This window comes from Zea mays, chromosome 5 (assembly GCF_902167145.1).
Source record: "Zea mays cultivar B73 chromosome 5, Zm-B73-REFERENCE-NAM-5.0, whole genome shotgun sequence".
NCBI lineage: Eukaryota > Viridiplantae > Streptophyta > Magnoliopsida > Poales > Poaceae > Zea > Zea mays.
Window position 1 is genome coordinate 33,860,720 of NC_050100.1, and position 27,774 is coordinate 33,888,493.

General features: G+C 49.3%; 1 protein-coding gene across 8 annotated transcripts in view; it reads left to right on the forward strand.

Annotated features, from left to right (window-relative positions):
* Positions 1-18,643, forward strand: part of LOC100273419 (uncharacterized) — a 37,769-nt gene extending 19,126 nt beyond the window's left edge. For 2 of the 8 annotated variants that reach the window (XM_020553162.2, XM_035967805.1), the window contains 3 exons: positions 17,515-17,585; positions 17,901-17,977; positions 18,069-18,643. In XM_020553162.2, the coding sequence (XP_020408751.1) occupies positions 17,515-17,585; positions 17,901-17,946 (117 nt within the window). In that variant the 3' untranslated portion in view covers positions 17,947-17,977; positions 18,069-18,643. The remainder of the gene's footprint in view (positions 1-17,514; positions 17,586-17,900; positions 17,978-18,068) is intronic. The other 6 variants (XM_035967804.1, XM_035967806.1, XM_008683217.2 and 3 more) reach the window with 4 other exon arrangements.
* The last annotated feature ends 9,131 nt before the right edge of the window (positions 18,644-27,774 follow it).

Here is a 27,774-nt window from a genome sequence, read left to right on the forward strand (position 1 = left end):
AATGGAGATAATGCCCTGCTGGTGGGTGTCTACGTCGACGACTTGGTGATCACCAGCGCCAAGGATGCAGAGGTGGCAGCGTTCAAGGAAGAGATGAAGGCCACTTTCCAAATGAGTGACCTGGGGCATCTCTCCTTCTACCTGGGGATTGAGGTGCACCAGGGAGACTCCGGGATCACACTTCGCCAGACCGCCTATGCCAGGCGCATTGTTGAGCTGGCTGGGCTCACCGACTGCAACCCAGCTCTCACTCCGATGGAGGAGAGGCTGAAGCTGAGTCGCGACAGCACGACGGAGGAGGTGGATGCTACTCAGTACCGGCGTCTTGTGGGGAGCCTTCGCTACCTCGTCCACACACGACCTGACTTGGCATACTCCGTCGGCTACGTTAGTCGGTTCTTGCAGCGACCGACGACGGAGCATGAGCAGGCTGTGAAGAGGATCATCCGCTATGTTGCGGGGACTCTCGACCACGGTCTCTACTACCCGAGGTGCCCTGGGGAGGCACACCTTGTCGGGTACAGCGACAGCGACCACGCCGGCGACATCGACACTAGCAAGAGCACAAGCGGGATCCTCTTCTTCCTCGGCAAGTGCCTCATTAGCTGGCAATCGGTCAAGCAGCAGGTGGTGGCCATGTCCAGCTGCGAGGCCGAGTACATAGCGGCGTCCACTGCTTCGACTCAGGCGCTCTGGCTGGCTCGACTGCTCGGTGATCTCCTCGGGAGAGACACTGGAGCGGTGGAACTCAGGGTGGACAGCCAGTCCGCTCTAGCATTGGCCAAGAACCCCGTGTTCCATGAACGGAGCAAGCACATCCGGCTGAGATACCACTTCATCCGAGACTGCTTGGCAGAAGGGAGCATCAAGGCGCGCTACATCAACACCAAGGATCAGCTTGCAGACCTGCTCACCAAGCCCCTTGGGAAGATTAAGTTTGTTGAGCTTTGCTCCAGGTCCGGAATGGCTCAACTTTCCCACAAGGCGACACACAAGACTTAGGGGGAGAATGATGGAATAAGTCATGTGTGGAGGACAGTCCGCAGTCCGCACAACATCTCTGCTGCAGGACAGCAGCAACACAGCAGTTTTTGACTGCAAGGACTGCAGCAGACAGCAAGGACTGCGGCAGGCAGCACAGCAGCAGTCTTTTGACTGCGAGGACAGCCTGCAGGCATCTCCTTTGGCAGACAGCAAGGACTGCGGCAGGCAGCACAGCAGCAGTCTTTTGACTGCGAGGACAGCCTGCAGGCATCTCCTTTTTTCAGTTTCAGCTTTTGGAGGACAGCAGCTTGCTGCAGTTTTTCCTTTTGACTAGAGTACAACAGCACCTAGTGGTTAGTGCAGTTTGTAGGACAGCATATTCGCAACTCTAGGAAGCATATGCTGCAGCCCCTTGGGCTATAAATATGTATCCCGACCCTTAGACGGGTATGGCATTGTGTAGTGTTTGAAGAAATAAACAGAAAATTGCCCCAACTCATAGTGTCATCCTCTGATGAGAGTTAGAGTCCCTCTACTTACACTATTTAATTGTTTAGACCTTTGTAATGTCCACTTTCTGACCACGGAGATGATATCCCTGATCAATTTGTAACCCATGATCAATTGGTAACTCATCAGCAACAACTGGAGACTCCACCTGTAACTCAAGAGACACAACATGAGACTCATTATTGTCAGTATATCCATCAACAACAGGTTCAACAAGACTGGCCATGGGATTAGAGTGAGAGTGACGAATGTAGGTTTGACGTTTGAGTGACAGGTAGTTTCAAAGAAAATTATGAAGGTGGTGACTGTTGAAATGTTGTACCTAGGCCACATGGGCCTAGACACATAGCACATATACTCTAACACCCCCCCGCAGTCTGAACTTCCGTCGCAACGGAGTTCACAGACTGGACTCAAAAAGGAAGACGTAACCACACCGTACATCACACCATAGGATCCCCCATAGCCGCAACTAGCCACTACTGATGTTGAGGCTGGAGCGAAACTCGGCGAAGGTCGAGGACGGAAGGCCCTTGGTGAAGATATCAGCAAACTGGGAGGTGGTCGGGACGTGGAGGACCCGAACGACACCGGCGGTGACATAATCGCGGACGAAGTGTAGATCGATCTCTACATGCTTGGTCCGCTGGTGCTGCACCGGGTTGGTGGAGAGGTAGACGGCGCTGACGTTGTCCCAATAGACCAACGTGCTCCTGGAGAGGGGACTGTGGAGCTCGGCGAGGAGCTGCCGGAGCCACGCAACCTCCGCCACGCCGTTGGCCACAGCACGGTACTCCGCCTCGGCACTCGAGCGGGAGACGACCGGCTGGCGCTTCGACGACCAGGACACCAGGTTGCCGCCTAAGAAGACGGCGTAGTCGGAGGTGGAGCGCCGAGTGTCCGGGCACCCGGCCCAGTCAGCGTCGGTGTAGACGACCAGCTCGGAGGAGGTAGATCGGTGGAGAAGCAGCCCGTAGTCGACGGTGCCCCAAAGGTAGCGAAGGAGGCGGTTGAGAGCCGCGAGGTGAGGCTCTCGGGGGTCGTGCATATGGAGACAGACCTGCTGCACGGCGTAGGAGATGTCCGGCCTAGTGAAGGTGAGGTACTGAAGGGCACCGACAAGGCTCCTGTACCCGGTGGGGTCCTCGACTGGGTCACCAGTGGCCCAGAGAGCTTCGCCTGCGTGTCGACTGGGGTAGAGCAGGGCTTGCAGTCAATCATCTTGGCCCGCTCCAGAATGTCAAGAGTGTACTGGCGCTGGTGAAGTAGGAGTCCTGAGGGCCGAGGCTCAGCAGTGACCCCCAGGAAATGGTGAAGCACGCCCAGATCCTTGATCGGAAACTCCCGTTGGAGCGCGTCGACGAGGCGGCGAAGAAGTGACTGACTGGAGGCGGTGAGGACAATGTCATCCACGTAGAGGTGCAAGTAGGTAGTCTCTGCTCCATGGTGGACGAACATAGACGTGTCTGACTTGGCCTCCACGAAGCCCAGTGTCACCAGGAACGTAGCCAGTCTGGAGTGCCACGCCCGGGGGCCTGCTTGAGGCCGTAGAGGGACCTGTTGAGCCGGCAGACCATGTCAGGGCGAGAGGAGTCCACGAACCCCGCCGGCTGACAGCAGTAGACGGTCTCGGTGAGGGCGCCGTGCAGGAAGGCGTTCTTGACGTCGAGCTGGTGAACTGGCCAGGAGCGAGCAAGGGCCAGCGAGAGCACCGTGCGGACGGTGGCCGGCTTCACAACCGGGCTGAAGGTCTCATCATAGTCGACTCCGGGGCGCTGAGTGAAGCCTCGAAGGACCCAGCGAGCCTTGTACCGCTCCAGGGTACCATCGGCCCGCCGCTTGTGCGTCCAGATCCACTTGCCGGTGACGATGTTGGTGCAAGGCGGACGGGGCACCAGATCCCACGTCTGGTTGGCGATGAGCGCCGCGTACTCCTACATCGCCCGACGCCAGTGGGGGTCCAGCAGGGCGGTGCGGACGGAGGAGGGTACCGGAGAAACCTGCGAGTCTCCGGTCGTGGCCGTCAGGACTCGGGGCGGCAGGGTACCAGCCGCGTGCCGCGTCACCATCGGGTGGACGTGACGCGGGTCGCGGTGAAGGAGCGGTGGGTGGTACACCGGCGTCTCGACACGTGCCGCGGGTGGCCGCGGCGGAGGTGTAGGTGTCCCTGGCGGGGACTGGGCCACCGGCGGTGCCACCGGAGGAGAAGGCACCGGTGGGGACGGTGGCGGTGGCGGCGACGGCGGCGGTGGAGGGGCAAACCCCGGCGGCGGCAGTCGGCGCTGGTAGACCCACACCGGCTGCGCGAAGCGAGCCGGAGGGGTTGGTACCGACGACCCCGTAGGCGGTGCAGTCCCACCACCCCCGCTCGGCCCGGGGGCGATCGGAGACGGGGCTCCGCGGAGAGGCGACACCACCGTAGGTGACACCACCGGACCCGGTCAAGGCACCGGGCTGGGAGTAGAACCGATAGGCGGTGAGCGAGTACCTGTAGAGAGAGGAAGAATAGGTGGCGCGACGACCGCGTTAGTCGGAAAGAGAGTGAAGAGGTCAAGGTCAGGGTCGGAGGAGGGTGGTGTGGTGGTGGAGTAGGGAAATGCGGACTCATCAAACACCACATGGCGAGAGATGAGGACCCGGCGAGAGGAGAGGTCAAGGCAGCGGTAGCCCTTGTGGTCCGGGGAGTACCCGAGAAACACACAGAGGGTGGAACGAGGTGCGAGCTTGTGAGGAGCAGTGGCAGCGGTGTTCGGGTAGCAAGCACACCCGAAGACACGGAGGTGGTCATAGCGCGGAGGGGAACCGAAGAGTGCCTGGTGAGTGGGGGCCGGGCACGCAGTAGAAGGGAGACGGTTGAGGAGGTAGGTAGAGGTGTGGAGGGCCTCGGCCCAGAAACGTGCCGGTAGGTGCGCCTGGAGAAGGAGAGTGCGGATGGTTTCGTTGGTCGTGCGGATCATGCGCTCAACCTTGCCGTTCTGGGAGGAGGTATATGGGCAAGACATCCGCAACTGCATCCCGTGGGAGAAAGAAGTCGCAGGAGGTGGAGTTATCGAACTCCCGACCATTGTCACACTGAACGACCTTAATGGGGAGGCCAAACTGAGTGGACACCCAGGCGAAGAAGTGGCGGAGGGCGGGGAAAGTCTCAGACTTGGCACGCAAAGGAAAAGTCCACACATAATGAGAAAAATCATTAAGCACCACAAGATAGTATTTGTAGCCTGACATACTGGTAATAGGTGAAGTCCACAAATCGCAGTGTACAAGATCAAAGGCATGAGTAGCATGCGAGGAAGAAGAAGAAAAAGGAAGACGAACATGGCGATCTAACTGGCACGCATGACAAAGATGCTCATCTTGTGATCTAGTACATGGGATAGTGGCACTACGAGTAAGCTGCATCAAGGCATCGCGTTCGGGGTGGCCAAGGCGACGATGCCAGGTGGTAGAAGACGTGGTGGCAGCAAAAACAGCAGCTGGGTCAGGTGACGAAGACGAAGAAGATGTGTCGTGCGGAAGCCGAAGGGTGTAGAGGGGGCCGGTGCTGTCACATCGGAGGAGGGGGCGCCGAGTTGCCGAGTCCTTCACAGTAAGACCAGAAGAGTGAAACTCGACAGAACAAGAATTATCAGCAGTAAAACGACGAATAGAGAGAAGATTGTGGACCAAAGAAGGAGCGACAAGAACATCGGGAATGCGAAAAGAGCCGGGAGGGCCGGTGGCACCCACAGATGTGACAAGAAGACACGAGCCATTCGCCACCATGATGGACGAAGGGAGAGAGGAAGGAGGGCGAATAGAGGTCAGTATACCAGGGTCGGGAGTGGTGTGGTAGGTAGCACCGGTGTCTGCGATCCACTCGGGACCCATCGGCGGAGTCAGAGTGGGAGTCTAGAAGGCAGCCAGGGCGGTCGCGTCCCAACCAACCAGCCCGGACGGTGGAGTAGCCGGCGGCGTGGTCCACGACGAAGCGGCAGGCGTCGAGGTCCAGGGCGACGGAGAGGCGAAGGCGAACCCCGGCTGCGCACCAGCGAACATGGCCGCCGGGGGACGAGCCTCAGAACCTGGCCCCTGGAACGGCCACATGGAGATGCGCCCTGACCACGGGTGGTGGTAAGTGGGCCAAGGCGCACCCTGCTGGGGTCCCGGCGCCGGTGCGTTGCCACGGGCACCATCGCCGGAACCGCCACCACCACTGCCATCGCGGCCACCACGGCGTCGACGACCACCACCGCCCCCACCTCCGCCACCTCGACCCCCGCCACCCATACTCGGCCCAGGAGGACGATGGCCAAGGGTAGACTGTGACAGAGTAGGTGGACGGGTCGGGGTGAAAGCCGCCAGTGCAGTCGAGGAGGACGAGGACCCTGGGCCGGAGATCGATGCAACCTGAGCACCCAGAGTGATCTCCTCTAGGGCGAGGTCGTCGCAGACCTGGAGAAAGGTAGGGAAGGGCCTCTGGCGCATGATCAATGACCGTAGGTGGGTGTAGCGATCGCTGAGGCCGCGGAGGATGTTGAGGACGAGGACGCGGTCCTCCACGGGGCAGCCCAGATCACCAAGTGAGTCTGCCATGGTCTTCATCTTGCAGCAGTACGCACTGACACTGAGGTCCCCCTGGACGAAGGTGCGGAAGGTCGCGTCGAGGCGGAGAGCACGGGCCTCGGCGTTGCCCAGGAACTGGCCCTCGATGGCCAGCCAAACAGCCCGAGCGTGAGGAAGGTTCCGGAGGAGGCTGTGGAGGTCGACGGAGATCGTCCCCACGATCCAGGTGAGCACGATACTGTCGAGGCGCACCCACGCAGCAGTCGGCGCCACGCCGGTGGGGTCGGAGAGGACGTGATCATCCAGGGCGTAGCGACGAAGGGTGAGGAGGAGTAGGTCCCGCCAGCGTGCGTAGGACGGCGACTCTGGCTCCAGGACGACGGGGACCATGAGGCGAATGTTCTGGACACTCCTAGCCTGAAGGTGGAGCTGAGCCACGAGCGGGTCAGCCGGGTCATGCCAGAGCACCGTGGTGGTGGTGCGGGGCTCGGTTCCGACGGTCGGGACGCCGTACATGCCGCCCACGGTGTCAGAAGAGGTGGTCCCGCCGTCGGGCGCCGCAGGCGAAGCGAGGAGCTGTTCCGCCGCGGCAATTTGAGCAGCGATAGCGTCGGCGGCCTCGCGCTCGCGCTCCCACACGAGGGCCGCTTCCCGTAGACGGGCCTGTCGCGCCGCATGTTCCGCACGGGCAGCGGTGAGGGCGGCGACGGTGTAAACCTGGTGGGAGACCGGTGGAGGAGGCGGCTGATCGACGACAGGATGTGGATCGACGACCAACGGAGGGGGGATCGGAGGGGGAGGGTCCTCCGGACCGGCAACTCCCACCGGAACTGCACCCGCCACAGCAGTAAGGGCAGAGGCGGCGCGCGCGGCGGTGAAGGCCCCAGCGGCGGCACGAGGCCCTGCTCCCCACGCCGGCCCGAGCACAGAGGCAGCGGCGGCTGCAGGGGGCCGCGCACTAGGGGCAGGGGAGGCAGCGACGACTGGGGGGGGGGCGTGCGTCCCCCCCGCCGGCGGCGGCAGCGGCGCCAGACCCCGCGCCTGCGCGGCCGGGTGGAGCAGCAGCGGCTACGACGGCGCATGCGCCAGGGGCGGCAGCGCGCGCCCAAGAGGAGGAAGAGAGGGGAGGGAAGTGGGGGTCGCCGGCCATGGGTTCGGGGCGGCCGCGCACGTCGGTAGAGGGCGGCGGCGGCGGCCCTGGCCGCAGCTGGGCAGGCGGGGCGGTTCCCTGGCGCGGGGCCCCGGACGCGCGCGTGGCGGGGCGGCACGAGGGTCCTGGCGAGGCGGCGCACGGCCGCCTGGCGGGGCGGCGCACGGCCGCGGCGGCGCGGGCCCTAGCGCGAGCAGAGGCCGGCGACGGCAGCGTGCCTGACGGCGCTGGAGGGCAGAGGAGAGGAGGGAAGGAAAGAAACCCTAGCTGATACCATGTTGAAATGTTGTACCTAGGCCACATGGGCCTAGACACATAGCACATATACTCTAACAGTGACATATGGAAGGGTGATGTGATGGGAATGAGAACATGTATGGATGTAGTGGATGGTGGTGTTGTAGATGAAGCATCAAGATTAGGAGGAAAGCACATAAAGGTGGATTCTGTGGGATTATATGAAGTGTGTAGAGGAGTTGTAAAAGAAGGGACGATTTTCATCAAAATTCACATCCCATGAGATACTAAGGCGGCGAGAAGAAGGATCATAACATCGATAACTAGGACTGGACGGAAAACCCGACGCCCGAAGCCTGAATCCGAAAACCTCGAAACCGAACCCGGATAACCCAAACCCGAAAAACATTTCGGGTACGAACTTTCGCTACCCGAATTTTTTTAGCACATTTCGAGTCAACCGTACCGGTACCCGAATAGGCATACTACCCGAACTTCCACACACCAGCGCAACGCTTCACCTTCACCTTCAAGGCCTCATGGGCCAGGGTGCCAGACCACGACCCACACCGCCACACGGAGTCACATTCACGCATCACGCCCACGCCCTGGTGCCTGAAGTCTGCAATCCCAGCTATAGCAGCCGGCCAACCGTCGCCGGCCAGCCGCCGATCGCCGGCCGCCCAACTGCCCAAGCACCAGGCCGCTCTGTCCACCTTGTGTGGTACTCTGATTATCTGTCTTGTACAAGCTGTACTGTTTGTTGCCTGCCTCTGCTTGTTGGCTTGCTACCGAGAGTGCTGCTGTGCTGCCTGGTGCGTGGTGTGGTGCCTGCTTGCCTGCCTGGTGCTTGCTGCAGATGTGCAGTACTGCTGTATTGTAGTGTAGCCTGCAGATGTGCAGGACACAGACAACATAAACTATCGGGTAGTTCAAGTTTACCCATACCCGAGCCCGATATTTTGGGCACCCGAAAAATTCGGGTCGAGTTTGGGTTGACCTGCTAGATACCTGAAATATATAAAACCCGAACTACCCAATCCGAATTTTCGGGTATACCCGAACGCCCAGTCCTACCGGTAACCTTTATGCTCGGGACTACAACCTAGAAAAACAAACTCAACAGATTGGGCAACCAATTTAGTCCTCTCATGTGGTGCTAGCAAGACATAGCAGATACATCTAAAGACTCAAAGATGATCATATCCACGGAGTACAAAAAAGTACTTCTCTAGGACGTTTGCTGGAGAGCTTGGATGATAGTTGTCTATTTATGAGATAGACATTAGTTGAGACTGCTCCACTCAAAAAATGGGACCATGGGAGGGAATAAAAGAGGAATCAAAAGAGTGCACATAATCTCTAGAATATGATGATGTTTGCGTTTAACAACACCGTTCTGATCATGAGCACCAGAGCAAGAAAGTTGAGCAAGAGTACCCTCTGAAGTCAAAAACTGGTGAAAAGCATCGGGCGAATATTGTCCACCAGAATCTAGATGAGAAGTTATGATGGGAGTGGAAGACCGAGTATGAACCGTGCGACAAAAGATTTCTAAAGGGAAACCAATTCAGAGCGGCGTTTCATGAAGTAAATCCAAGTATAATGAGAATGATCATCAATAAATACCATAATATTTATAACCACCTTTTGAAACAAAGGAGCAGGACCCCAAACATCAGACAAACAAGATCAAAAGGTATAGTAGAATGAGAGTCACTAGAAAAATATGGTCATTGTATTTGTTTTCCAAGATGACAACCCTTATAATGGAAACTAAATTTAGGAGATGTATGACCTAAACATCCCAACTTTAATAAGGTGGACAACCGAGATCCACAAAGATGACCTAAACGATGGTGCCATTGGGCAAACGATGTAGCAGAAGGCGATGCAACAAAAAGCACGTGAGCCGAAGACGTGGTGGATGTAGGAAGACAATGTCCAAGATAAGGTGAGGAGCACTTTTACTGCGACGGCCAATCCCAATCGCATCCTCTGTGCAATGATCTTGTACAAAACAAGATGAGTCATCAAATCCAACAAAACAACTATGGTCTGTAATTTGTCCAACTGAGAGGAGATCCATAGACAACTTAGGTACAAAGAAAATGTGAGGAACATCAAAGTTAGAATTGGAGAAAGAACCCTGATGGGTAATGATGCATAAAGTACCATCAACCGTTCGAAGCAACTAACTTTGACTGATTAGTCACGTGAAAAGAAGCCCTAGAGTCAAGAACCCAAGATGATGACGATGCAGAGGCAGGTGATGTAGCAGTAATGTGGAGATAGATCCCACAACAGCTAAAGAGGATCCAAGATGGGGCAACAACAACGATAAAAAACGAAGCAACAAGATCCAATGTGAGATGGCTTGATTGGAGTCGTCACAAAGGCCGGACGTGATGGGCAGAGGAGGGCCGCCCCGACGGCATTGAGGGTGGCCGTGACAACGGTGCTGAGGACCGCCACAACGACGAGATAGGTGGCAGGAGGGATGATCACGACGGCTTCATAGGAGACAACCGCAACGACGACACGGTGGTTGGCCGCGATGGCGGCGCAGGGGAACGAGTGGCAGAGGCGACACAGGGGACGACCGCGACGACGACACAGGAGCCTGCCACGATGACAACATAGCGTTTGGTTGTGACAACAGTGGGGAACTAGAGGCGGAGAGACGATGTCGCGCAGAAAAAAGTGATTAGGAAAGTGGATTTACCCTAACCCTAACATGACTTTGGTACCATGTTACTAACCTCGGGACTAGAGGAGATAATAATGATAATTAATGTCCATGACTTTGTGGAATGATAATATGGGCCTCATGGGCCTTAACATTAACATCTCCCCTTTTAGTTTCTACTATATTGTTCTCGCAATCTTGGCTTGTTTATCCCTACGAGACACACTTTGAAAAATGAAAGACCACCACTAGAAACTTCCAAGAGACAACACACTCCCTATGTATTACCTTGCAATCTAAGCATACTCATTTATCCTCTCTTGCTTGTGAGGACAAAGTCAATCTGACTAGAGTGTTGGCCACTAATGTAGGTCATTAAATGGCATTCTCTTGTTAAAGAAAGTGTTGGCTATCAACAAGTCAAAAGCTATCGCAAAGTCCAAGACTTCCTTCTAATTCGAACTACCATACCCAAAACCTCCATGAACCGCCTTGAAACCTGCACTTGTTGTACCTACATGCCCATTAAGATTTTCTTCAATTAAATGAAAAGCTTCTCACTAATAAGTATAGCTCTAACCATGTGTTGGAAACCAAAATGGCCGTGCGGACGGTCCGGCCCTGAGGCCGGACGGTCCGCGGTCCGGACTGTCCGCGGTGGTGGCGCGGACGGTCCGTGCGTGCGCAGAGTCAATTAGGGTTCCTAGTTTCTCGCGGGATTTGTTACCTAAAACCGCGGGATTAACTCGGAAATCAGTTGGAAGCGGATCCAGACCTCCCCCTTTATATAGATAAAGGGCTACGACCGATTGAAGCCCCCAACAATCGATCAAATCAAGTCTATTACTCGTTTTTACCTTATGCATTAGGAGTAGTTCTAGTTTAGGCCTAGTTTAGTATTCCAATCCCCAAATTCTCTGCCTCTCCTCGACTCTACGTCGATTAGAGGAGTCTAGGTCGGTCTGCCCGAGCCTAGACAACTCCTAGGATCTCTCCTCCCCGACGGGGTCCCTCCCGGGAGCGAGATCCAGGCGCCGCCGGCGATCTTCCGCCGCCCCTGCGCACGCGCGGACCGTCCGCCCCTAGGGCGCGGACCGTCCGGCCGTCAGGCAGGGAATCCTAGCTCCTGCACCAGGTCGCGGACCGTCCGCGTCTGACCAGAGAGCACCGCCGCCTCGCGCCAGGTCGCGGACCGTCCGGCCCTGTGCCGCGGACCGTCCGCGCCTGACCAGAGAGCACCGCCGCTGGTTCTTTTGAGTGATTGGCGCCTCCAAAAAGGTGTCAACATACTTTTTGGCGACTCCGCTGGGGATTAGGTGTCTAGACCTGCTAAAAATCGGCCCATAGATGGCCGGTTCTAAGGATCACACCAAGATCTCCACCACCAACATCATCAAGCCGGCCGTGGAGGCGCTCCCGGCTGATGACCAAAGGCCCTTTGAAGACCTCGTAATGCGCGATGAGGAGGTGATGCGGCAATGGAACGAACAACGCGACAAGGAAGAGGCGGAACTGCTGCATAAACTCTCCGAACGGCGCAAATGCACGCTTTCGTGTCACCATCACAGCCGCAACCACTAGGCACGCGGCAGGTACTGGACGCGACCGGACCGTCCGAGCATCATCTCAGACAGTCCGGTTATACCGCAGACCGTCCGGCGTATTTCGCCGGACCGTCCGACCAGATGCAGGCCCGCACACAAAACACTCAGGTCGCACCGTACATGGCCGGACCATCAGGGTACAACCCTGAACACTTCGGCCCCATCACGGACCGTCCGGTACATCACGCCGGGCCGTCCGGATATGTTGCGGACCGTCCGCCGTCTTACGCCGGACCGTCCGGATATGGCATGAACCGGCCAACGTATTACGCTGGACCATCCGACTCTACACGAGTCCACGCGCAGACTGCCCAAGTCGCGCCATATATGGTCGATCCGTCCGGGTACAGCCCTGGACCATTCGGCCCGATCACGGACCGTCCAGTTCTTTATGACAGACGGTCTGGGTATGAGACTACCCACGTAGCACCATATACGGCTGGACAATCCGGATATACCTTCGGACCGTTTGGCCAGGTCGCGGACCATCCGGCTTCTTATGCCGGACCGTCCGGATATGCATACGCAGAACCGAGAGCTGCGCAATACGCACAGTTCCCACATTCATCGCAGCAACATTATGGTGCCCCACCAGCAACACATTATAATCATGTCATACCACCTCATGGACATAGGGCTGAATACTATTCGGCCACAAGAGAGCCTGAGAGGTATAGGGCAGGAGCTGGTGACATTAATAGGACACCTAACACACACCTCAAACATCCCTGGGAGGAAAGCCGACAGAGTGATGTCAGGCAACCTGAGATTTCTACCCACAAACTCAATGGATGGTCGCCAGACATGGCGGAGAGGGTCAGAGACGAGGTAGCTAGGATGTTCAGGGACAAACTCGGTGTTAGTGTGTCAGGTACAGGGCAATCGTATCGGAAGCCTTATAGCCACCGATTCGACACCGTGCCATATCCGCAGGGAACTAGAATACCAGACTTCTCTAAATTTTCTGGTGAAGGTGGGAAAAGCACACACGAACATATTAGCCAATTCATAGCACACTTGGGAGAATTGGCTGATGGGGAAGCCTACTGCGTTCGTTTATTCTCGTTGTCCCTTACTGATACTGCATTTGCATGGTACGCAGCTTTGCCACCAAACTCTATTAACTCTTGGGAAGAATTAGAGCAGAAATTTCATGAACACTTCTTCTCAGGAGAACATGAGTTAGAATTGGCTGACTTAGCTTCAGTTCGACAGGGGCCTGAAGAATCGGTTAATGACTATATCCGGAGATTCCGGGACACTAGAAACCGATGCTTTCAGATTCATGTCGCAGAAAAACAACTAACATGGCTAGCTTTCAATGGGTTGCGACCCTACTTAAAAGAAAAATTAGATGGCACCCAATTCTTTTCGCTAGTGCACTTACACCAGCGGGCTATGACCTGTGAAAGCCGGAGTAAGGAAACATCAAAATCGGCTAGCCATAAAGATGCATCTAGTGGGATACGATAATTCGGACGATGAATCCACGGATGTATACACCGCCGAACTGGTTTGGCCAGGATAGGCTAAACCTTCAGCGTGTTCTGCTTTACAGTCGATTAGAAAGAATCGACAAGAAGAAGTTAAGTTTACTTTTAATGTTGCCAAATGCGATAAAATATTTGACGAGTTACTGAAAAACGACAACATTAAATTAACTCATACTATTCCTCCTTCTGATGAATTAAAGAGGCGTGCTTATTGTAAGTGGCATAATTCCTTTTCTCATGCCACCAATGATTGTAATGTTTTTCGTCGACAGATACAATCGGCCATAAATGAGGGTCGATTGGCTTTTCAGGAGATGCAAGTAGACACACAACCTTTTCCTGTTAATACAATAGAACTCACATGCAAAAAGGTCTTGGTTCGGCCCGAAATGGCCGATAAAGGCAAGGGCATGGTCATTGGCGATCCCCGCACGTCAGATAAATCACAAAAGGAGATTGCTCGAAAGGCTTCGGACGAGAAGGCTAAAAAGTCCGAAGACGCCGGGGGGCAGGCACAGTTAATGAACCAAACACGTCAGCCTAGCCCGAGCATCGTAGATGGTCCGGCACCTACGTGCGGACAATCCGGTGCTCAGACAAACGGTCCGGCTAACTCAGCCGGACAGTCCCCCTATGACCAAAGGCGTCAACCTCTACACAAAGCAAGGAAAAAGACGCAAGGTCAAAGCACATATAATCGGCTGATCAAAGCCGATCCTACTTTTGATCAGTTGCTCTCCAAAAATACTAGCAAAAAGACTGTTCCACGTGATCGGTCAACAAAGAAACCTCGGTCACCTGCTAAAACAAAACGGTCAAACAAAATGGCCCAAAAGGCGACACAACAAGCATCGCCTATTCATTCTATGAGACCAGGGTACTTTCCACCTATTTACTCATCGTCGGTATATTATCCTGTTCAAACATGGAATGGCACGATGATGAATCCATGGTACATGTATAGTCCCTTCGTCTATCCAGACTGGGGGGCACCTCCATTCTATTCCTTTTGATCCATTGATCAAATGGTCATGGCCGAGAAAGATACAATCCGAAACGGCCTTTATATTGGTGCTTTATTGAATAATCTCCATATCGAAAAGCCGGTGGCCTCCATCAGGTTTAGTTCATATGCTTTTGGTTCGTCAACCTTCACCAAAAGGCAGGGGGCATATGTTGGAAACCAAAATGGCCGTGCGGACGGTCCGGCCCTGAGGCCGGACGGTCCGCGGTCCGGACTGTCCGCGGTGGTGGCGCGGACGGTCCGCGCGTGCGCAGAGTCAGTTAGGGTTCCTAGTTTCTCGCGGGATTTGTTACCTAAAACCGCGGGATTAACTCGGAAATCAGTTGGAAGCGGATCCAGACCTCCCCCTTTATATACATAAAGGGCTACGGCCGATTGAAGCCCCCAACAATCGATCAAATCAAGTCTATTACTCGTTTTTACCTTATGCATTAGGAGTAGTTCTAGTTTAGCCCTAGTTTAGTATTCCAATCCCCAAATTCTCTGCCTCTCCTCGACTCTACGTCGATTAGAGGAGTCTAGGTCGGTCTGCCCGAGCCTAGACAACTCCTAGGATCTCTCCTCCCCGACGGGGTCCCTCTCGGGAGCGAGATCCAGGCGCCGCCGGCGATCTTCCGCCGCCCCTGCGCACGCGCGGACCGTCCGACCGTCAGGCAGGGAATCCTAGCTCCTGCAGCAGGTCGCGGACCGTCTGGCCCTGTGCCGCGGACCGTCCGCGTCTGACCAGAGAGCACCGCCTCGCGCCAGGTCGCGGACCGTCCGGCCCTGTGTCGCGGACCGTCCGCGCCTGACCAGAGAGCACCGCCGCTGGTTCTTTTGAGTGATTGGCGCCTCCAAAAAGGTGTCAACAACACCATGTCATCTAAGTCTTACCAGAAAAGTCTCTTGGCACTTCTATCGTGGCCTACTTTGGGGGGGGGGGGGGGCTTACACGCTAATTACGTTCGAAATCAAATCACCCACGACAAGCTTGACTAAAATTAATCTATCTCCTTGCCTTCTCACATCCACCACACCATTTTTAAGTTCTTATCTGTTGGAATATAATATAAGCGAATTGCTCACCCCTCCTATCAGCTTGAGCTTTTAGGTTGGATTGGTTGGTGCATGCAACTTAATATGGTATCAAAGCTAGAGGTCTCGAGTTTGAATCCTAGTTAGCGCAATTAAATAAAATAATTGTTGCTCGCTCCTATTCCACGTCTGAAACCGAAGAGAAGCTCGCCGTGAGGGGGAGTGTTGGAATATAATATAAGTGAATTGCTCACCCCTCCTATCAGCTTAAGCTTTTAGGTTAGGTTGGTTGGTGCATGTAACTTAATATTATCAATCAAAACTTAACGTTTCTATTTGCAGTTGTCCTTGTGTACCAAAGCTTGAAGTTGGTATTGTGTCCACCTCCTTTGCCTTCTGACCCTTCCATTTAGTCTTTTGGACGTATAGATATTTGTCTCAACTAACTTTCCTTTGCCTTCTGACCCTTCCATTTAGTCTTTTGGACGTATAGATATTTGTCTCAACTAACTTTCTTAACTGTAATGGTTTGACTAGCTTCCTTACCCTTCACACCCATCAATGATGTGAAGATCCTTGCACATTTTTGACTATACTCGGGTGCTGATGTAGCGACCACTAAGAAAGCAGCGACCCGATCATTGCTACTTGACATCGTACCTAGATGACGACATGGCGTGTCACCAAGGGGTGCCGACCCAGCCCTTGCCCATTTAACACCATACTTGGGTTTTGACATGGCACGTCTCTAAGAGAGTTAAGCCTTAATGATTTCTTTCGGGTTTATCTTCATTATAATGGCTGGGTTTAATGTTGGCTTGCCAAGCCTATCACAACCCTCCACTTTTACTAGGGTTTGGGACTTGCTATGTTGAGACAACACAGACGGAGGTATTATCCTTGCGGATATATGTGCAACCTTTTATCCCCCACAATTAATCCATTGATTCCATCCACCTGCCTCCTTTGTTTCTTGCGGATATATGTACGCCATGACTTTTGCAGCTGCCAATAGTGGGCGCTCGACAGCCACCAAAGTTGAGGAAGCTACATGCACCCTAGCACATCACTGCTTCTGCTAAGGCACGTGGCGACACCCTGGCACCAATGATGCTGACACCCTTGAGGCTGCTGAGCATGAAGCCGCTACCTCTGCCAAGGATCGCTATGACGCTGTTGACCACAAGCATGTCTCTTCGGAGTGTGCAGCTAGGGAGAGCACCGGAGCACGTCACCATCCAGGGCAACAAAGACCGTGCTGAGTCCGATGGGGAGTCATGCACATGGACCCCTTCCCCTTCCTGATCCGCTTCTTGTCCATAAGACCCTTGCCTTGGCCAACCTCTATGCCCACGCCTACACTCACAGGACGTCCATACCCGGGTGCCTCTCATCCTTGACCTCACCTCTGGCCACTACTCTTGGTGGCATGAACTCTTCCCCCATCTCGGGAAGTACTCCCTTGAGCCCCTTGTACTCAGCAACGACCCTGACCCAACCAGTGTTCTTAAGGCGTCGCCTAGGCGACGCCTAGGCGTCCAGGCGCCCGGGCAAAACTGGCCGCCTTGCTCGCCATACCCGCCTAGGCGCTAAGGCGGTTGGCTGGTGCACTTGCTCGCCTAGGCGCCTTAAGAACACTGGACCCAACTCTACCAGATTGGATGTCCATGGACTGCGATGAGTTTGTTGGGATGGTGTTGAAATGTTGTGCCTCTGCACAAACCACCTAGCCCGCCATTGGGACCTAGTTTCTCGGCAATCAGGAATATGTGCCATCTACCTTGATGCAGAGTCTTGCTACTTCGATCTCTTGATCGTGGACTACTGCTGGTGCTTCAAGATCATAGCTGATGTCCTCTCTGTTCTCGACGAGTCTGTGGATGACTGCACCCTCGTCATCAATGTCATCCATGGCCTCACTGAGAAATTCACCGCCATCAGCATGCATCTTCAACGAAGCTGGTCCTTCTCCAATCTCCACTTCCCCTGAGTCAAACCTGTTGCTGGAGGAACTAGGCATTCGTGCCATGTGTCTGTTGTTATGACGTTTGAATTGGTCTGTTTTTTAGTGAACTATAATGGCAAGAATCATTAACATTGGGCCATGCAGCATTCTTTGTGAACACTTGTTGCTTTGCTACCATTACCTCTGTTCATCACTTTTAACTCCCTGTGTTATGCCTTCTCAACTTCATTATGCAAGTTCAATTTTTTTTGGCCGTGATGTGCTAAATGACAGTTACTTCCATTTGTTGTGTAACCAGACACGTCCTCATGCAACTGTAGAAGTGGAGATATCAGAAGATATGCAGCACGTGCATTTTGATTTCAATAGGTAAGACATGAATTGCATTCTCTTCCCCTTTGCATTATGTATCTTGTGGGCCAGATATACGGTGCTTAATAACATTGTATCTCCTGATGAAAAGATGTCCGTTCATAAGAACATCTTAGATCTGTAACATCTGGATGATTCAACAATTTTATTCCCTGATTCTTCTGCTATTAGTACATGAAACTCTCCTTAATGAAGGGCTCCTGAGTGCTAAACACTTGCTGACTCGTAATTAGCCTTTTTACTCACATGAACTGATGAGCGATTTCTCATTTTTGCAATAAATACTTCCTTTCTTTTTTGCTTTGCCTTCAGGGCTAGTTTGGAATCTCAAATCCCCTCTGGGATTGGAGGGGATTGAGGAGATTTGTGTTTCCAAACCAGCATTCAAGGTCTTGTGTATATTCTGAAGACGTTAAGTCATTATAATGGAGCACGAAGTGATTAAACCCTTGCTGACTCGCATATTTCTAAAAAATGCAGCACTCCATTTGAGTTGCAGGATGATTCATTTGTACTGAAAGCAATGGCATTATCTGGCGAAGAAGCTGATTGTACCCAAGCTCCTGGTGCGAATGGAGGCGAGTGCTCAAGTACACGGAACAATTATTGGCACCACCACCAACAACCGCAGCCTCCAGGGCCAAGAGTAGTTAGGGTACCAAACTCGCCTCCTATTCCAGGGATACTAAAAGGGCGTGTCAAGCATGAACACTAGGCTTCAATATGCTTAGTGGTGTCAAATGAGCTATTTACTTTATTGTCCCCAGCTAGTTTTACCTGTAGAAAATGCATGTAAATTATGCCTGTAGGGGCAGCCGCAGTCTAATTTGACTTCGCTGATGGATAGTTCGATTTGTGTCATGATATGCCATACGCCTAGCTCACGTTAACTCCTAGTATTCAGTTGTTTGGTCGAGGAAAAGAGTCTGTGGTTAAGTGTAATTGTGTAGTTTATCTTCAAACAGTCGGCATATCGTATCTATGGGACGATTTGAGGAACAGTGTTGTCAGTACACTCCAATTGATATACAATAAAATGCAAATGTTTGTTTACAGTTCGGTTGGTTTCTGATGGCAATGGCACAAACCAAATTCCTGTATTGCTTATTACTATGTATTTCTGCGCTTTGTAAAATCACATTTTACATGCACATATATTTGGAGCTGTTAGGAGTTTTCTTATTGAGCAAAAATCAGTAAGCACATTCAATGGCTGAATTGGTCTAGAAAATCTCTATTTTTATAAAGGGAAAATTATCTGTGGCACGTTGACAAAGAGTGAATTCGGCTGTGGAACACTGGAAATAACACAAATGGAAATTTTAATCGGTATGGTGCGCCCGTTGATAATGACTAGTGTTTCTTAGTGTGTTTCTAATAAATAGTGTCATTTTTAGTGTCCCACAGTTGAAACCACTTTTTTGTCAGTGTGCTACAGATAATTCCCCCCTTTTTTAGGAAATTGGTAGGACAAGGGTGTGTTTGTTTCGCTTATGGATGAAGATAACAATAATGTCTAGATTATTTTCGTTTTTGACTGAATCGGTAGTTCACCTGTTGAACTGATAAGAGAATCTAATAATCACGAGAACCTTTGCATTTTCTAGAATCTAAGTGTGGTGGGAAGCGAAGCCAAACATGTCTAGTCTCTTCGAGAGAGACTACTTCCTTAAAAGGTTTATTTGTGGAGGAATAACCAGTCGTAAATTTGTGTAGATCTAGGGTGGTAATGGATCACGATCTAAATATTTCTTTATAAATTGTTTGAGCCCTTAATTAAATTTAGTTCAAAAATCAATAGAAATTGAGCTTGATACTAATAGATTCCAATCCTTAAATTTTATAGTGTAAAATTTAGAGTCATAACCAGTTTACCACCTTCTAGGTGGATCACAAGATCGAGAATTGAACGTAAATGCAAAGGCGACGTGAAGATTTAGATACACTCAAGTTCTCGATTCGAGATAATACCCCACGTCTCGTTTGTGGCTATCACTTATGATTTGATGATCTGACCTCTTGGGGTGTCTCGTCCCTCCTTTTATAGTCCAACGAGGGGGCATTTACATAAAGGTTATCTAGTGTCATACCTGATTAGGTTACATATAAGATACGAAACATGATGCATACCATTTTAATCGAATCTAACTAGGACTCTCAGTTCTATCTTTACATGTAGGTTTTCTACTGATATGATAAGATCTTGTGCCTCCATCTTTCTCGGACGATCCTAGTATGTTTCTGTCATGTGGACCCAGTCCCTGGATAACAAGGCCAAGTGCTCAGGCTCAATCGACTAGGCCTTGCACATTGATGTGTTTTCGGGGTACCCCTGATATATATTCTTTACAGTAGCCTTCAAGTCAAATTTGCCTGAGTTTAGTAACTCGGGTTGATTTAACTCTTGAATTGAATCAGTATTGGAAGGACTACATGCGCTTAGGGGGTTGAATCAATATTGTCATGATAGACGGTGGCGGTCACACCATAAACTCAGTACAATATTAGGAACAAACCTAGAGAGCAAGCACAATAGTCGAGGGGTTTGTGGGTTGTCAAACCATACTCACAACTAGGAACAAACCTAGAGCAAGCGCAGTAGCGGTCTAACTAACTTAAATACTTTGCAAAGTATCTATGCTTTTCACCAACTGATTTTCAAGCACTTCGTGATTTGGAGCAATGGAGTTGTGTCTTAACACAAGTACATCTGCCAAGCCCTTAGCTACGCCGACCCAGCCCTCGCCTATTCCAGTCGAGCCCTTGGCCGCGCTAGTCGATCCCTCGACTGCGATAGGTCCATCATCAATTGCCACAAAACCGAGAGGTTATTCTCTCTAGCTAGAGATTATTCGTTCTTTAAATTTTGTATCTTGACAGTCGTTGCTTCGGTGTAGGAACCATTTGGACGCCCACACCAACTGCGGTGGCAGCGGTTGGGTCGATTTCGACGGGCACAAAGCACAACCATTCCGTCTTCCGTGACCTCCGCTTCAGTAGCTGCCATTCTTGCTTGCCGGCTTGTCGTTGATGCCACGCATCAGCGCTGCTGACAAGTACTCCGTAACAAGTTGCACCAACGACCGCAGCATAAGCAGACGCGAGCAAGGCCGTACCCGTCGCTATTGAGAGGTCCACGGCGAAGGCACAGCACAGCAGCACGTGTGCAGAAACTAGCTACTACTCGTCCAGGCACGTGGGCGGAAAAACTTGACAACCTTTTTGGTCGTCGTTGGCTGAGGCGCTCAGCAGCCAACGTTGCTGCTTGTAGGTTGTAGTAGTAATGAAAGGACAGGGCCGGCCGATGGCTCGCGTGCTGCCTTGCTGCCTGTCTGGTCCGCCCGCGTGGGACGAAAATTATACACAGATACGCATCATAGTGCAGGAGATTCGTCTGTTTGGCATGGTCTCTTGAAAATCAAGCAGTAGTTTTATATGAGGGGGAGGCCGGCAGGTACGGTGGTTTTTAAATCCGGAGATAAGACCAGGTCTTGGGAAGATCGATCGTTGGATTAATATCCAGCCTTTGTGTGTCATTTGCTCCTGACCTCCTCTATGACATTTGCGAAGATAAAAGAGATTATGGCAATCAAAGTAAAAGGAGCTAATTATCTTTTGGCTTTCAGAATATGGTTGCAAGGTGGTCAGTTGATGATGTGGGAGAATATTTGTAAGATGAGTAGGGAGTTTGATTGTCTGGCTTTAGCCACCGAAAATAAAGGCATGTATTTTCGGTTGTCCGCGCAAAATAACACGTCTTTATTTTTAGCGGCCAAACGCAACAGTCGAACATAACGAAACTATTTTCGGTGATTATAAAGTGGTCACTGGAAATAATTTTTTACAGAATTACTTTTGGTGTCCGCTTTCTAGCCACCGAAAATAACTTATACTTTCGGTTATAAACTTTTGACAAGTCACCTCTGTCGAAAATAACCCTTACCAGTAAAAATAATATACTTTTGACGATAAGAGCTTATTTGTATATGGACGTTAAAAGTGCATTGTTTTCTCGCACCGTCGCGATGGGCGGATGACCATGTGTTGTGATGGTGGGTTACATGCCTTGCAGATAAATAATTACTAATTATCATCGATGCCAACATAATCAGGAGCAGAGCCAAGGGGGGGCGGGCAGGGGCCTTGGCTCTCCCTGATCCTTCCGTACACATATAATATTTAAACATAGTTTTTTTCGTCAAAATAAATTTCTCTATCCAAATAAAAATTTATTGTAATTATGAAGTATCAAATTCATCGCTTGTAATAAAATCGATAAATTTCAATCCAAATTTGTCATCAGATAGTTGTGTGTGTGACCAATTTGCTTTACCTTGAGTATACAACCATCTAGAACCAAATACATTATGATTACTTGCTGATTTGATAGAAAGCCTTGTCAAATTGTGTAAAAGTTCCATGTAACAAATGGTTTACAGATTATTAAGAATAATAGTCACCCTTCCGGTCTTAACTACAACCACTGAGAGAGCCTTTTAGCTACAAAATTTATCAAAACACATCTACGAAATAAAACGGGAGATGATTTTATGTGAAATGACTTGATCATCTATATTGATATAGAAATAACGACTATGATAAGCTGTCATCATATAATCGAAGCTTTTAATTTGGCCGATCATCGTAGAGGCAAATTATTTTAATCTCTATTGGAGTTAATTAATATACAATTATATGGTGCAAGTCTTTTTTATTAATTTATTATCTATGCTTACGCAAATTAGTATAAACATGTGTATATATTCTTCAATATTTTTTTACTTTATAGTATTTAATGAATTGCTTGTCCTCTCCTATGCTATAATTCTGGCTTCGTCCTTGAGTATAACAATACGTTGTCCGATCCACCGTCCAGCTGCGTTGTAACATGGGTTTTTACGTTGGATACCTTAAAAATATGTCAACAACTTGGTGCTCCAGGTCAATCCCACGCAGCCATAAGTTGTGTGGGCTCATGATTGTTTTGGAAATAACCTTCTCCCTAAATTACTTCAAAAGTAGTAGTATATGCGCCTCTTTAAAAGTACTTTATTTTCACAATCACATAACGACGTATACAACCCCATTAATTAAAGGGGTTTAAGAAGTAAGTGAATAAAAATCACGAGACATGCTTTTCACGAAGAGCTCGTCTCTTCAGACTTCCTATCCATATTGTCTTTTAACTGCATTTATGATCGAAGATAAGTTATATATGGTAGTCATTATAAACATATGATATAATACAACTTACCATGCATTTAGCTATGCAGATATGGCATTGGTGCCATAAGTGTGTTTAGGATCATTGCCATGATTTCGTCTATGCTTCTCAAACATATCCTAGAACTGACCTTTTAATATAGTACATCCACCTATATTGCACTAGGCCACCTACCTTAGCTTTATATGGAAGATGGACAAGTAAATGTTGCATTGGATTAAACCATCGAGGAGAGAAGATTTTTCTAACTTGAATAAAAGGACTAGAAACTTTTTCTCGAATGCCTTTTGTATGGCTTTATTCAACTACCCATGAAACATTACTGGAAGGAGCTATTCCATGATTATGTGATAATTGTGGCTCTTCAACCTAGTTAACTTTATTACATTCAACTTTGAGCCCTTCTAAGCCCCAAAGCAAAACCATAAGGGAATTTTAAAATTTCCATCCACCTTATTTCTTCTCTTTTTCTTAGGTTTCATAGAGAATAGAGCATGTGGCTTGACATATCACTTTTTGTCATCTCAAGGTTAGACCGATGACAATTTTGTGCTAAGTTCTTTCTTACTTTGTCATTATCTTTTGATATGTTTAAGCAATTCAGGCGCATCATTATGGTGCTTTCAACAACATTACAATCTTGGTTCTTGGCATTAATGTTGCACGTAAGAATTAACACCTTTTCATATGGGGGCTCCATAATCCACATATGTGAGTCTAATTATGCTTAGTTCCAAATCCTACAAGTCCTTTCATTTCAGGAGTTAGGACCAGTTCGTTCAACATATCAGTAATCTTTGCTCCACCTAGACACTTTGATGGCCCCTTTGTGATGATAGTATCCTTAATAAAAGTGTTCCTCTCAAGCATAAACGAGTGATTCCGGTGTAGGAAGCGTCTATGAAAATCAAAGTGAGATATCTTTCTAGCAAACTAGAGGCGAAATCAACCAATGTCCTTACCACATATGGGACATGTCAAATTAACATGGAGAATAAATCCTAAAAAATAATGTATGCCATGAAATCATGGACAAACATGAAGGTTAAATTTCTAAATCTTGTAACAATCATACATGCCGACTCCTTCCCATAATTGTCTCAACTCATCAATAAATGGTTTCAACATCATGTTAATCTATAGTCTTGGATGATCTGGATTGGGTATGATAAGGCATAGAAACATGAACTTGTACTTCATACAAAGAGAAGGTGTCAGATTGCATGGTACAAAATAAATGAGCCAACAAGAGTACTATGCAATATTCTCATTTAAAAGGCACGAAGTCATCTATCGCCAACCCAATGTTCACATTTTTGCATCCCTAATAAAGTTAACGTCAAAATTATCTAGATCCTTCTAATATTTACCATCATCACATGGTTGTTCTCACATACACCTTCTTTGTACCATCCCCTAATGTTTCACCCGAGGTGTAAGAGGTATGTAATGAAGTTTCTTATGTGCAATTTCCATTGTTACCTTTTCATCATCTTCGTTGACATACTCTATGGACCTAGACTATCCACATTCCAAGTAATTCTCATTATTATGTTCCTTCCATAATAGCATTATGCTGACACATCAATCTTCTCATAACCCATACTAAGATCTGCAAGCAATTCCTTTGATCGGTACATGGCTTTGGGAATCTTGTGATTCGCTGGAGGGACATCATTGATCAAGTTCACTAGCTATTTATAGCAATTGTTTGAGAATGCAAACTTGGACTTAATAGATATAAGTCAGGCCAGGCCACAATAGCAAGAATTGTAAATGTCATGCATTCATGCAATGGTTCTTTCGAAGCTTTTAGAAGGCTGAAGAACTTTTGAACAACTAACATAAGCAACCCTCAGACTCTAGTTTAAAGTCCAGCCACATAGCATCAAATATCTCATCCATTCTATCATCATTTGTCCTGTAATGCTCTTCCACTTCTGCATGTTGATGCTATGACTCACCTTGGTGCACCCACACCTTACAACTTGACATGAAACCAAACCGACAATGGTCTATTGACACCCTTCGTTTGTCATGACATAGATACTTTTAGCACTTGTTGCATGGACACCTTACAATACTAATGATTGACAAAAAGAATGCACGATTGATAAATTCCTAAGTCTTAATGATCAACTCTTTCGAATGAGGTCCACTCTTACTCTAACCAACATACATCTATTGATTGTCATCACCCATATTTGATTCTAAGGACTAAAGTTAACAAATGAGCTTTTCTCATCAGATATATCATGATCCTACATCTATTAATCTACAAGAAAGGACAAGTCCTAAACTCATCTAAGAATGACCAGTAGTGTGATTTTAAGACGAGTCTACGAAGGTTGAATGAGATTCCGACAGCATAACCCCGTTGTTCTCCATCTCTTGCACCATTTTGATGAAATAAAGAACAATATGGTTATGACGCTAAAATCTCAATCAAACTCATGGCCCACTATAAATATCGCACTATCGATCGTGGTGAGACTGTCCAAAAAGGATAATTTTGAAACAATATATCTCACATAGGAGATGTATATGAGGCAAGTCGATAAAAAATGAGCGGCACATATATTTAGTGAACCTATCAATATTATTGATATTTAACGTGCTTTTAAATTAAAATTATTTTATAATACCGTATTTTATTAAATACTCAAACTTACTGCTAGTAATATATAAATCTAATCAGCTTAAAAACTAACTATTAAATAATCCATCGTAACTATTTTATCGAACTAACATAAAAAACTGAACAATAATTATTAAATTAACCATAAAAGTAATCAAAATTCATGAGATATAAATTTAAAATATACTCACTTTTCAGGACATAGACGACGACCATGTTAGGGTGCTACTCAAGACACAGGCATCGACGCTAAGGGCTTGTTCGGTTCTATCGCAATCCATATGGATTGAGGGGGTTTCAATCCTTGGTAAGTTAAAATCTCTCTCAATCCGTATCAATCCCCTCCAATCCATATGAATTGAAAATAACCGAATAAATCCTAAGACCTAGTTTGAGTACTCTAGTAATGAGTGGAATTGGAGTGGATTGAGATGTATTGAGAGAGTATTTGATCTATTAGGGATTTACACCATCTCCAATCCCTCCAAAACACTCTAATCTCAAAGTATCCAAACAAGGCCTAAGAGCATCTCCAACAACGTGACCTATAAAAATGCCTTATAATTTAAAAATAAGTAAATTTTATACAATTTAGGGCACCAACAAAACACCCCGCTCCAACAGTAAAGCCCCAAATCTAGATTATAGGGCACACTACAGGAAACACCTAAATTTTCGTGGGCCAAAAGCCCACGAAAATAAGCCTAAACCGACGAAAATAGACTATTTTCGTCGGCAGACCGACGAAAATAGCCGCCGAAAATAAGTTCGACGAAAATAGGCACCTATTTCCGTCGGTACCGACGAAAAATACCTATTTTCGTCGGCTTTCCCGAGGCCGACGAAAATAATTGGTCGGACTGACTATTTTCGTCGGCCTTGGGAAAGCCGACGAAAATACGCCCAGGCTATTTTCGTCGGCCCGCTGATGGCCGACGAAAATATGTTCCCAGGATATTTTCGTCGGCCACCACCGAGGCCGACGAAAATTGATGGTTCCCCCCCAAAACAGATTTTTCTGCACCTATTAATAATTCACAGCAAAATACACAATATCACAATTCACATATATACAGATTCACAATCAAAATACATAATTCACAAAACACATTCACATATACATATCACAAAACACATTGACATATACATATCACAAAACACATTCACATATACAAATAGTCCATAGTCCATAGTCCATACATAGTTTCAATACCATAAGTCCATAGTTTCAAACAAACTCACTACTCACTAATCACTCCTGCGGGCTATGAGAGTTTTGGCCACTCCCTCCTCCACCACCAGGAAGGTGGCCACTCCCTCCAGAACCATGGACGAGGAAGTCGTGGACGTTGACAGCACCCTCCTGAGCATGTGACGCTGAACCCTGCAATTCATCAATCATTCAAATAAGGCTGTGTTTTGCTATCCCTATACCTATACTGGCTATGTTTGGTCACTATTTGCATAAAACTAAACATGGAACGTCACCTGTGATCCATGGTGATAAGGAGGCTGTGCATGCATCCACGGGTACTGTTGTGCTGGCCACCCCTGAGGTGGTGGCACCCACCCCGTCGGTGGCGGTGCCATCCACGCTTGAAATGGCTGCGATCCTTGGGGTGGTGGAGGCGTCCAAGTGCCTGGAGGTGCCTGCGTCCACCCAACACCGGTCCACTGTGGCTGCGACGCTGGAGCTTGTCCTGGCCATTGTCCCCATCCTTGTGCCTGCGATCCATTTTTGATAATAAAAAAAGAGTTGCTATGGAATTGAAGTGTTCAGATAGTGTTACCTGGGGAGGGCGAAAAGCGGGCAAGTTCATATCAGGGCCGAGTCGAGTAGTCATTTCCTGCAAATGGATGAAACGTTAGAATCGCAACACTATACATTGAATTCAATGACACGTGATGAGATAGACGAATTACCTGAAAATAAGAAGTCATATACTGCGTCAGCTGTCCGACCTGCTCCTGCGCTGCTCGAGCCTGCTCCTGTGCGAGTCGAGCCTGCTCCTGTGCTGCCCGAGTCTCCTCCTCCAGCTGAGCCTCTCGAGCAGACTTGGAGCGAGAACTCCCTGCCGAAGACGATGCCTTCCCTTGACCTATGGTCCTGTTGTACTCCACAACGCCGGTGCCAAAGGCAAACCTGCATGATACACATAGTTGAGCCATTAAGTGGACACATTCTTGTTAATGAAATTGTCGAATCAAAGACAACCACCTCACCTGCCATGCTTTCTACCCCCACCACTGTGGTACAACGCCGAGGCATCTAAGTCTGAATGCATCCAGTCGAAATCAGGCCCATGGCGTTGAGTCATTTCCTC